General features: G+C 41.5%; 1 protein-coding gene across 1 annotated transcript; it reads left to right on the top strand.

Moving 5' to 3' along the window:
• Positions 1–25: 25 nt before the first annotated feature.
• TMED7 (transmembrane p24 trafficking protein 7) lies at positions 26–11887 on the top strand (the record flags this gene model as incomplete). The annotated part of the gene is given in 3 exon segments (XM_014591531.2): positions 26–154; positions 5746–5991; positions 9760–11887. Coding segments are annotated over 3 exon segments (612 nt in total), but the record flags the coding sequence as incomplete, so codon positions are not given.
• Positions 11888–12207: the final 320 nt, after the last annotated feature.

Below are 12207 nucleotides of genomic sequence, written 5' to 3'. Positions count from 1 at the left end.
TTGGGGCTGCAGGATGCTCGCGCTGCTGCTGCTGCTGCTGCTGCCGCCGGGGCCCGCGCACGCCTCGGAGATCACCTTCGAGTTGCCCGACAACGCCAAGCAGTGCTTCTACGAGGACATCGCGCAGGGAACCAAGTGCACCCTCGAGTTCCAGGTAGCGCGGGCCTGGCAGCCCCCGGGCCCCGCTCCCCCCGGGTCCCGCTCCTCCCGGACCCCGCTCGCGGCCCTGGGGACGGCTGCCACCCGCGGGCTGCCGCGCCGCGGTCCGTGATTCTCCGCCCCGTGGTGGTCCCCAGGATCACTGCCACACCATACGTGCATTACTGAAAGGCTTCCTCTAGTGACATTTCTTGCCATTCTCTGTGCCCTTTGTGTGAAGTGCTGTTGAACATTTCTCTTAAGATTGTTCTTTCAAAAATTATTCCGACTCTGTAGTGCCCAGTGTCAACCCCCACTGTGAAATCCACACCTCCACTTTAATCGGATTTAAAGTGCTGCCAGTGTCTGCCCACTTGCTTTTCAGTTTTCCAGTGATACCAGGACAATTGTTTAAGGAGGTCCGTGTCATTGAAGAGCTGCGTTAGAGGCCGAAGGACCAGCCAAGGTGGTATAGAAAAAATTCTCTGGAAATGAGAAGCCCCTTCAGATCTTTGGGATTAGATAAACAAACAAAAAGCAAACAAAAGCTTGAGCAGAATTCGTTTCTTTATTTGGCTAGATCCATCTTTACTTTGTTTCAGTTTTCGTGAGCAGCTATTATGCACTAGGTACTGGTAACACCGAAGTGATTAAAATAGGGTCGCTGCCATCATCGGTCAGGATGTTGCCCCTCCCATGTTGTCCTTTTTTTTTTAAGTTTTTGCCATAGAGAGAGAAAGAGAGACAGGGAGGAAAAGTGAGAAATCACCAGCAGGAGGGATGGCCATACCTTCTTCATTCTTTCTTTGTTTTGGGCATGCACCCACATGTGCCAGGTGTGATTTTAAAAACTCCAGAGAGGGACTCGGACTACCTTGGACCATGTGGGAGTCCAGCGCCTTAACCACCACACCACCTGCTGGCCCCATTTTTGCCCTTCTTAATTAGTACCTGCTCATTCATTAAAACTGCGTTAGGAGCAGAACTAGCATCTTGTGTTGTGAGAGAGGTTCCCCACAATGGGCCTGGCCATGCAGTCCTTTTTCTCTAATTCTCCATCCTGTCAGGATCCTGGGCATGCGAATGTGCTCATGCCTGGTGTGTAAACCTCCAAAGCAAGGATTCAGTTCCTCGTGTTCAGTTCCTCGTCAGCCACGTTGCTTCGGCTTCCTCTGCACAGTGCTTAGTGCTGCGCCACAGGTTGGCCGGGTTTTAGTTTTTGCAGAGTGTGGGAGGACATCAGAGGGCTGTAAACAGCCCCTGACGTGACCCAAAGTGTTCTTAGTAACGGCATGGAAAATAGCTGGTGCTAATTGAGAGGGTGTGGTAAGGCCTCGCAGATGGCTGTGAACAGAGACGGGTTATTAGGAGGCCTTTATGGTGGTCTGGACAAAGGATGCACTAGGCTAGTGGGGGCATTGAAAGGACTGAGGAGACTGTAGTAGATAAAATTAACAACTCGGTGACGATTTGGAGTAGTGAGGAATAGAAGGGAGGCTAAGTATGAGCCTTAGACCTGCTTAACTTCACAGATGAGGGCCAAGGGACAGCAAAGAAGATAGCAGGAACTTTAATACAAGTGTAAGCCTGAATATCCTTTGTGTTCAATAAACATTCCTTCAATTCATAAATAAGCAAACAGAGTGCTTGGTGCTCAGAATACTACAATGGCTAAAAAAAATTAGCATCTGTTATGCGGAGACCATAAGTTAAGTATTGCAGGTATGTTAGTTATTCCTTGGGAAAATTTGATAGAAAATAATAGTTCATAATTCTTTTTTACTGACAAAACGGAGGTTTAGATTAGTTAAGAACAAGGTCACCAAACCCAGAAACTTGAAAATCAGGATGCAATCCTAAGTTAAATTCTGACTACTGTATTATACTTGTAAATAAAACCGGCCTGGACATTACGGACACACATTTTCATATACTGTTAGATGCGACGTTAAAGTACCTAGTGCATATACACATGTATTGCCAGCAGAGCACAGAAGGGGCCGACGTTTGAGCTGAGTCTGGAAGGATAAGCAGGAGATGCTCTGTGGGGTGATGGAAGAAGGAAGAAAGGCCTTGGCAGACGTGTTTGTGAGAGGTTTAGCCTGAGCTCCTTTGCTGAAGTTTTTCAAGGGCCCTGAAATACTCCGAGTGATGATAGTTTTTCTTTGTAATTGTGGATCCAAAGGTTTTCCGGGTGGTTTGTACCAGTTTGTAACATTGTTTATTGATAATAGAAAAATTGACCTGCACCTGATCTTGGTGAACTCCCCAGTAACTGCTGTTGAGACTGGTTATATAGCAGGAATATGCCAATGTAACCATCAAAATACTGAAAACGCACAAAACCACTTGGGTTTTAGGATGTTCTTTGCATGCTAGGTGTTCGTAATGTGAGAGATGTGTCTGGCCACACACCTCAGAGGGGCGATAAAGGTGCCACACCTCTGGATGTGAGACAGCCTTTGGCTGTGGTGGCTTGCATTGCGTTCTTCCCGTAATAAACTGTAGAGTGTAAGCATTGTCATTTCAGATCTCGTGATTGTTTAGCAAACAGCTGCCACTGTCAGGGCAGGTGGAAAGCAAATACTTGTTCACAAAACTTCTGGTAGTCTGCTCTTTTAAAGAGTTCAGGAAGAGCAAGGATGTGAGTACAGGAGGTGCTAAGCTTACCTGGAGGAGATACAGGGGAATTGTGTGCCATTGTTAATAGGTTCAGATTTTTCTGTAGGCTGCCTGGAATGATCAAAAGGTTTTAAATAAGCGCTTGGTAGGGGTTGGGGTGGGAGGGAAAGTTTGGCCTCCTCTGCTCCCACTGGCATCTGGTGGACAGATCAGAGATGTTGCTGAACCTGCAGCAAGGCACAGGCCGCACAGCCCTCCAGTCCCAGGTGGGGGGTGTGTGGAGGTCCAGAAGCCCTGGGTGAGAGGAAGGGGGAGGGCTGTGGGAAGGCCCTTTAGGAATGGCACTAGGTAGCCCTATCTCAATCGGGTGAGAAGTGAAAGGGACAGCATGGGTTGGAGAGGCGATAAGAGCAGTTGATCTTTGGCCAGGTGGGGACACTGATCTTGGAATGATCCCCAGTTTTGTTTGTAGGTAACTAAATAGGTTTAAGTGAAATAGATTATCTGTCTTAAAAGTCTGATAGAGGGGACCAGCAGTTAGCATAACGGCTGTGTCGCTGGACTCTCATGTAGTCGACCTTGGTTCGAATCCCGGACCTGGTGGCTTAACCTCAGGCTGGGCGCATATGTGTGTGTGCCCCAGATACTGAGAGAAGAATGGAGGAGGAGGGATTGTAGCATGGCCATTCCCCCAGGGGATGATTTCTCGCTTTCTGTCTGTCTCTCTCTCTGTGTCTTTCTGGCAAGTGCATGTGCCCTATAGCCAAAAACCTCTCCACACCAAAAAAAGTTTGGTAGAGGAGAAGTGGGATAATGATCATTCTGGCTCTATTCCATTTGTGTATATGTATTTGATTATTCAGAATAGAATGATCAAGGATGAATATTTGGGCATATAAAAAATGAAATCATTATTTTCACCTAGAGGAAAGGTTATTGACTTTTTGGGGGAAGGGAGTTGATAAAACACTTTTTTCTTTTTTTTTTGGAGAGGTTCCTCCCCTCCCCCCCCATAGGGCGCGTGCGCTCACCAGACAGAGACATAGAGACAGAAAGCGAGAAATCACCCCCCAGGGGGGATAGTCACACCGCAATCCCTTCTCCTCCATTCTCCTCTCGGGATCTTGGGCACGCACGCACACGCACCCGGCGTGAGTTTTCAGCCACCGGGTCCGGGACGCGAACCGCGGTCGACTACGCGGGAGTCCAGCGACATAGCCATCACAATAACTGCTAGTTCCCAAAACACTTTTTTCTTACATCAAAACCTTTTGTCCACATATTAGCACTTATGTATTTTTCCTGTTCTAAGTCCATAACTATATTTCATTTAATTATCAAAATGACCTTGTAACATAGTTGTTAGTCATCACCTCTCTTAAATGATAAAAGGTCACATAAGTAACAGATCCTTCTTTGAATTCCAAAGTTTGACCTCTCTAATCAACTGATTTATTACGTTGTTAACCAGCCTTACATATTATGCTAACCCAGGGGGTTCAGACTTGAAGATAACAACCTGGTGGTTAAGAACCCTCAAACCCACAGTCTCCTGCTCAGCACTTTCTTTCTTAAGATGCCCTCTTTCTCCATCTCTTCTGTCTCCCCTCTCTCTCTCCTTTCTGCTCATTTGTTTCTCATGTAAGAAGACCTTTCTCTTTAATCCTTTCTTCATTTCATCTTTAATTCTATCCAGTTACCTCAGGGGGAAAAAATCTGTTTTCTCAAATAACCAAATTCCACATTGCAACTACTTAAGCCTAAGTCCTGGAAAATCACTCTAGCTCTCTTGAACACCCCACCTACCCCTTGCCCTTCCTCTCTGTGTGCCTGCTGTTAGACACAGACTTTCCAGGTAAAAAGGCTTATTTCCTTTTGTATGGATCTATTTTGTTTTTGCTTTAATTGCAAGCATTTAAACATCTTAAACACCATTGTTATTCAATTATGCTTCTCTTGGGAACAGGGTTGTAAAACACTTAGAAGAGCCCATAAGTTATTTTATTATAATGCTGTGTAAAATGTACCACATTTCATATAACTGACTAGAGAAGGTAAGAAAAACAATCTGTTTGTAATTTTGGGAAATGAGCTTCTGTTCTATGAAAGGCATGTATGTGGGGTGTTATGCAGAGGACGGACCTACCTTTCTGCATCACTACACTGTGTGTTTGCTTGGATAATACGAAGAGGAAACAGGGTGATAAAATTTTTAGAAGGAAAATTTTACATGGCAGTAAGTTTAGGGCTTAAGAATATGACTTTGGACTTCAAAGTCTGCCTCTGCTGCTTACTAATAAGTAATCTTGAAGAAGTTACTTATTTCAACTTCATTTTCTCAGTCAGCCATATGAAACAGTGAGACCCTATTGTTTGATTCAAAGTGGATGAATATAGAGGATTTAGTGTTAAGTGAAATGAACCAGGCTTTGAAAGATACACATTGTATAGCCCCATTCAATATATACTGAATGTCTGCTCTCTATGGCAGATGGAAAGATCCGAAGATTTGATAGTAGAGAGGATAAGTGTAGATATCAGAGACTGTAAGGCAGTAAGGGAGGGGAGTGGGTGATAGAAGAAGAGTGGGTGGGAAGGGCACCTGCCTTCTCTGTGTGAAAAAAAACCCCAAAAAACAGAAAAACTAGTTTTTGCTAAATAACTAAAATTTAATATATGCACACACATATATGTGTATCTCTTGTAGGACTGATAGGAGAATGAAATGATATAATAGGTATCCCTTAACTAGCACAGGTGACTGACTAGCTCAGGGCGAGGAACAGCGCCTCTCTCCTGTCAGGATACTTGTTCAGTTTCTGTAAAACTTTGAATGGGAAGTCTGCCTCCTCATGTAACACTGTCTATTAAAGTAAGAGTTCTCTACCTGTAACCACATGGCCATTTTTACAGAAAACTTGGGCAGTTTCTCAAACTTGTTTGTCGCAGTGATCTCTTACATATTTATTTTTTAATTTCTTACAGGTGATTACTGGTGGTCACTATGATGTAGATTGTCGATTAGAAGACCCTGATGGTAAAGTGTTGTACAAAGAGATGAAGAAACAGTATGATAGTTTTACCTTCACAGCCTCCAAAAATGGGACATACAAATTTTGCTTCAGCAATGAATTTTCTACTTTCACCCATAAAACCGTGTATTTTGATTTTCAAGTTGGAGAAGATCCACCTTTATTTCCTAGTGAGAACCGAGTCAGCGCTCTTACCCAGGTAAGTATAAAGTTAGCAGGATAATGGCAGTATATTTAAGGGAAGGAAATTTTACTTCTTAAAGTGGACTAGGCCTTTCACAGAGGACTTCACACTGTGTAGTGAAAATCAATATTAAGAGATTTATGAACATGTTAAGTGTGAATATAAAAAGAAGCATTGACATGGAACGAAGGTCACAGGTCAGCAGCAAGAGGAGTGTTAGGAAGGCCACACAGTGCTGCGGCATTCTGAGGCATTGTCTGTAACCCATGAAGGACTGTTGTTCCCATACCTGAGTAGCTTGGTGTAACTGGAAGCAAGTTTGTATATAAAGGCACCATGTGGTAGTCATAATTACCAGTCCTGTTACCAGCACTGCTGTTACAGTGACTTTCACTGTAACTTAAGGTAAAGTATTACGTTTTATGATAAGTTATCTAACAATGGTAGACGGTTGTTTTATTTCTACATCAACTATAGTGTTAGTTTAGACTATTATCTGAAAGATACCGAAACAGGCATTAGAAGGAATTACTTACATACCACCTATTTATTGAGACCTTAAACTGGGGCCAGCAGGTGGCATGGAGGTTAAGGCAGCTGGATCCCACATGGTGATTTCGCAGTTTGAGTCCCAGACCTGACAGCCTGAAAATCATGCTGACCATGTGTGCATGTGTGCCCCAGATCCTGAGAGGACAAAACAAAACCATAAAGTGTCATGTTAGTGTTCCCAGTTTCCATTGACTCTTGGCCAAAGCCATGGAGAGAGACATGCAGTTTTAACAATAAGACCCTTAACTCAAAAACCTAAGCACAGTAAGGATTAGCAAGATGTACACAAATGCTCTTGTTTTAGGAAATGTTTTCTTTTTCTTAAGATCTTGGTTAAAAGGCACTGTGTTTAGTGAAATGATTTTTCTTTGGGAACATTGTTTATAACTTACATTCATTACTTTGTGAATTTTGGTAGCTCGCTACCAAAACGTAAATGGGTAAACATGGGAAATGAGTAGTAATAACATGGTTAGTACCACTCAGACTCCTTTTCTCATAGCACACATGTTGTATAGCAAGAAATCTCTTAAAAAAAAAAGAAGAAACTTGCCAGCCAGTAAATTCAAAATAAAATAATCAACTAGAATATGAAGGATAAATGGTAACTTTACTAATATTACCATTTGTCTCCATTAACCCACACCATTTGGGTACTAAGTGTGATTTTCAGGCTGCCAGATCGAGCACTAGAACGACAGAATCGGCTGTGTGGGATCAAGCACCTTTACCACCATGTCACCTACTGACTTGGCCTTCAGGGGGGTTTTTGAGGTTTTTTTTTTTTTTTCTATAAGGTACATGTGCTTGCCAGAGATACAGAGACATACAAAGCGAGAAATATCCCCCGGTGGGAATGGTCACGCCACAGTTCCTTCTCTTCCATTCTCCTCTTGGGATTTTGGGCACACAGTTACATGCACCCAGCATGAGTTTCAAGATGCCGGGTCCGAGACTTGAACCACAGTCAACCCTGTGGGAGTCCAGCATCTTCTTGACCACTATGTAACCTGCTGCCCCTGTACCCCCCCCTCCTTCACGGAGACTTTTTGGAGAGGTTTTTGCGATAGGGCGCGTGTGCTCGCCAGATAGACAGAGAAAGACAGACAGAAAGCGAGAAATCGCCACCCAGGGGGGATAACCATTATGTCAACTGCTGGTCCCTAAAGTAACTCTTTTATTTATTTATTTATTTATTTTTATTTTTTGGAGAGGTTTTTGCTATAGGGCGTGTGCGCTTGCTAGAAAGACAGAGACAGACAGAGAGACAGAAAGCAAGAAATCACCCCCCGGGGGGATGGCCACGCCGCAATCCCTTCTCCTCCATTCTCCTCTTGGGATCTTGGGCACACACGCACATGTGCCTGGTGTGAGTTTAAGCCACCGGGTCCAGGACTCAAACCATGGTCGATTACATGGGAGTTCAGCGACATAGCCGTTATGCTATAACTGCTGGTCTCATAAAGTAACTTTAAAAAAAAAAAAATTTGTCAAAGCTCATGTATGTGAGAGAAAGAACGGAAGTGTATCATTTTCCACTGGAAATGGTCATGACAGAGTCCTTTCTCCATTTCTCCCTCCTATCAGAATTTTAGGCATGCATACACACGTGCCTAGCATGCTTCTCAAGCCAGGTCTCAGACTGTGTAGGTGGCCATGTGGGGATCTAACCACCTTAACCACCATGCAATGGGCCAACCCTAAATATACCTTTAATTGAGTATTTATATAATTATTCATTTTATACTTTGGTAGAATATTATTAAATATTTATATTATTTCCTAATTAAAGTTAAAATAAACACAGGTTTGTTTTTAATATTCTTTTTTTTTTGGAGAGGTTTTTGCTATAGGGCGCGTGCATTTGCCAGAAAGACAGAGAGAGACAGAGAGACAGAAAGCGAGAAATCACCCCCCCCCCAGAGTGGATGGCCACGCTGCAATCCTTCTCCTCCATTCTCCTCTCGGGATCTTGGGCACGTATGCACACACACCCGGTGTTTTTAATATTCTTAATACAGTCATGCTCCACGTGACAGTGGGGATATGTTCTGAGAAATTGGTCGTTAGGCAATTTTGTCATATGAATATCACAGAGATGCCCGCACAGATGTTGATGGTCTGGTCTACTGCATGTCTGCACTGTGCAGTACAGCCTGCAGCTCCTGTGGACCTCACCATGCAGGTGGCCTGTTGACCTAAATGTGAGATAGCGCATGACTCTACCTGGCTTGTGATGTAAAATGATAGCAGAGCTTAGATTTCATCAGAAGGGTTAAGTTTTTGCAGTAGAAAAATACTAAACCCAGGTTTATAAAAAATTAGATACTTAACCTTTCTCTAATGGATTCTGTAATAAACATGTAAAAAAGCAAGATGTTATCAGATGAAGGCTACAAACTGATTACAAAGTGACAATGAAAATGACATCCTATTGGGGATATTTGTATTCTAGTTGACTGGCAGGGAGAAGACTTAATTGACAAATAGATAAATGTAAAAAAAAAAAGACATTTTTATTCTGATGTATTACTTTAAGAATTAGAAGTTAGCTAAGGATTTTGGTAAACATGTTAGGTCTGTTTTTAAAATAGTTCAAATAACTTTGAGTAACCACCTGTTTTTGTGTGTTTGGTTTATTTTTGTATCTATTTGGGCTTTCTTAATTGGTAAACTTACAGACCTGACATTTTCTTCCTCCCAATTCTTTGAGAACCAGGGCTTCAGATTCCGTAGCCACCAGCCTTAGCTGCTGAGTACTCCTGCTATTAGCTTAGTGTGCTGTCTGCCACCTTCCCCGGGCACGGCATGGACATCCCAGTTCGGGCCACAGCCATCTCGTGGATCTCTAGCTTTGTTAGATGTCCTCAGAGGAATCAGTAGAAGGGTTTCATTGCCAGGACAACTGGCATGAATGGATGGGTGGATGACAAGGTGGTAAAATGCTAATCACATTGAGAGTTAAGATCAAATTGGGAAAAAAAAGATGATTGTGCTAGATGGAGTGTACTAACACTGAAGTATTAAAAAACGTACTAACTGGGGACTGGCAGGTGGCATGGTGGTTGAGGCGCTGGACACTCCCACATGACTGACCACAGTTTGAGTCCCAGACCTGGTCCTGGTGGCTTGCTTTCTCACTCTGTGTGTGTGTGTGTGTTTGAAATGATTAAATGAATAAATAAAATGAAATCTTAAAAAAGCATACTAACTGAACATATTTTTGTTTAGATGGAATCTGCCTGCGTTTCAATTCACGAAGCTCTGAAGTCTGTCATCGATTATCAAACACATTTCCGCTTGAGAGAAGCTCAGGGCCGAAGCCGAGCAGAGGATCTAAATACACGAGTGGCCTATTGGTCAGTAGGGGAAGCCCTCATTCTTCTGGTGGTTAGCATAGGGCAGGTATTTCTTCTGAAAAGCTTTTTCTCAGATAAAAGAACCACTACAACTCGGGTTGGATCATAACTGCATTCTGAGAGTTGATGCACCATTGCCACTGTAATATTGCTGTCCTCTAATTAATTTAGGTACTGAAGGACTTAATATTGGCAACATTTTTAAGACCTTACCCATACACTTATTGGGCAGGATACACAATGCGTATCCCCACACTGTGGAAAGGACACCTTTTTTTTATTTGTAAAGGTGGAAAAACTTTGGAACTTATTTTGGGCTATTCATGTTAAATATTCAACACCAATGATCTACTCTTTTCTTGGTTGTTTATATTGACTCTTGGCACACTAAATTTTGGTATTTTGATTCATTTTAGCCATTTAAAAGTACTTTTATTATAGGTAGCTGATATTTTAAAAACCATAGATTTAATGTGTGTACATGCGTAATGGAGGAAGAAAATTGCCTTTTAATTGTTTATAGTGAATAAAGTTTTATTTTTAAAAAAAAATCAAATGTGATTAACTGTAGCTCAAGCCTATTCTGCACTGTTTAATTTTATGGAGGGGAAAAAATCTACCCATAGAAATGTGTTTAGTAACATGGATACAATTTTTAATTGATACATCACGATATAATTCATTTCTCACTAGTCTGGAAAATGTCAGGTGTGATTTTGTTTTGTTTTTGTTTTTGTTTATTCTATGATTTCTATCCAGCTGTGTCCTTTTTATATAAAGGCATTCTTACCATAGAAAACAGTTAAGTTTCAGTACCATAATAGAGTTTATACAGGCCTTAAAAATCAGACAATTACAACAGGTAGGATAATTGCAGAATAATTTAAGACAGCACAATGGGGGCAAATGAAATGGAAAAATTTTGTTTATCTGTACTGATTACATTTTCAGTCCTTTTACAAAGAAAAAAGGTGATGTGTTTTAACATTTTGTCTGATTCTTGCCCTTATGTGTCTTACTGTCTGTGAGTCTTTCCCATTTTAAATGGTTAACATTTGCACTATTAATATCACATAAGCGCTATACATTTTAGCCTCATGGGTATAATGCACTGAGAAGTTAGTTTCTTCTGGCTTTTTATTTTTTCTTGTCTTGCACATTTTATTTCTGCAGTCTCTAGTTAGCATCTCTAAAATTATTTTAAAATATAGAACATTGAGTATGTTTTCTATTTGATAATCTTCATTGATTGTACTTCATTTAATGAGAAATAGTGCATATTCTGTACACTATAGGGTTTAGACTGTATTTATATTTTCTAACTTGTGTAGATTGAGCTGATTGAAATAAGATTTTGTTCCAAGTCTTCTAGAAGAGAGTACAAGATGATGTAAAACTGTATAGATATTTAAAGCTTTTCTGCTCTTTAAAAAAAAAAAATTGCAAGTGTTTTTCTGCCATGCCTCCTTCCCCACCCAAAGGTGATCAATGCTGAACAAAGCTGTCATAGAGAAATTTTGATACACGATGCTGTGGAATACTGATCAGATAGCAGTTCTACTCACTTACCGTTACGGACCTGAAGTTAACTTTAATTCTAAGGTGTCTTAAAATACGTGTATACACTTCCCATGTGAGAGCAACGGGGATTCAGTTGTCGTGCTTGCCTATTTCACATGCCATGGTGCAGCAAGGGGAAAACATGTTTTCAACCCTTTAATTTTAAGATTTGTGAAGACTGAATGGCAGCCCTTTAAATAACATCTGTCTGTGGATTAAGAAGTAAAATTTCAGATTTTACAGATTTCTCTATTTGGGTTCTTGTACTGGAGTTGTCCTACAGCTACTCGAAGGGTCCCTTTACATTTAGATTTGAAGATTTTCAGCACTAATGTTAATGTGACTGATGAGCTTAAGCAGATGTGAAATGTCCTTTTCTGGCTAACTGCACTTCCTGTGTTCAGATACTTCTGCTGTGGTGGTACCGGGGCGGGTGTAGAGCTCGTGAGTTCGGCATAGGCAGGTAATGCGCTCATTTAATTTGTGCCTCTCAAAACTTCCTGATTTTGACTCTTACCACAAAGTGTATTTGAGTTATATTAAAATTTTTGCTATCCACAGTTACTGTTTTAGGAAATACTGTGAGCTTAGTCTAGTCTCTATGTAATCGGTTTAATTTTGATGGTTGTCTGTGTTCAAGTGAGTATGTATTAGACAATTTAGAGAGAGTGTATCTATCCAGACATAAATGCTAAGTAACATTTTTTTCTTCCTCCTACTGTATATTTTGTAGCTTATCTTTTTCTTTAGTCCTTCCATA

Source organism: Tupaia chinensis, unplaced genomic scaffold (genome assembly GCF_000334495.1).
Source record: "Tupaia chinensis unplaced genomic scaffold, TupChi_1.0 Scaffold000591_1, whole genome shotgun sequence".
Taxonomy (NCBI): Eukaryota; Metazoa; Chordata; class Mammalia; order Scandentia; family Tupaiidae; genus Tupaia; species Tupaia belangeri.
Note: the sequence above shows the minus strand (reverse complement) of the source record. Positions and strands in the feature narration are given on the sequence as shown.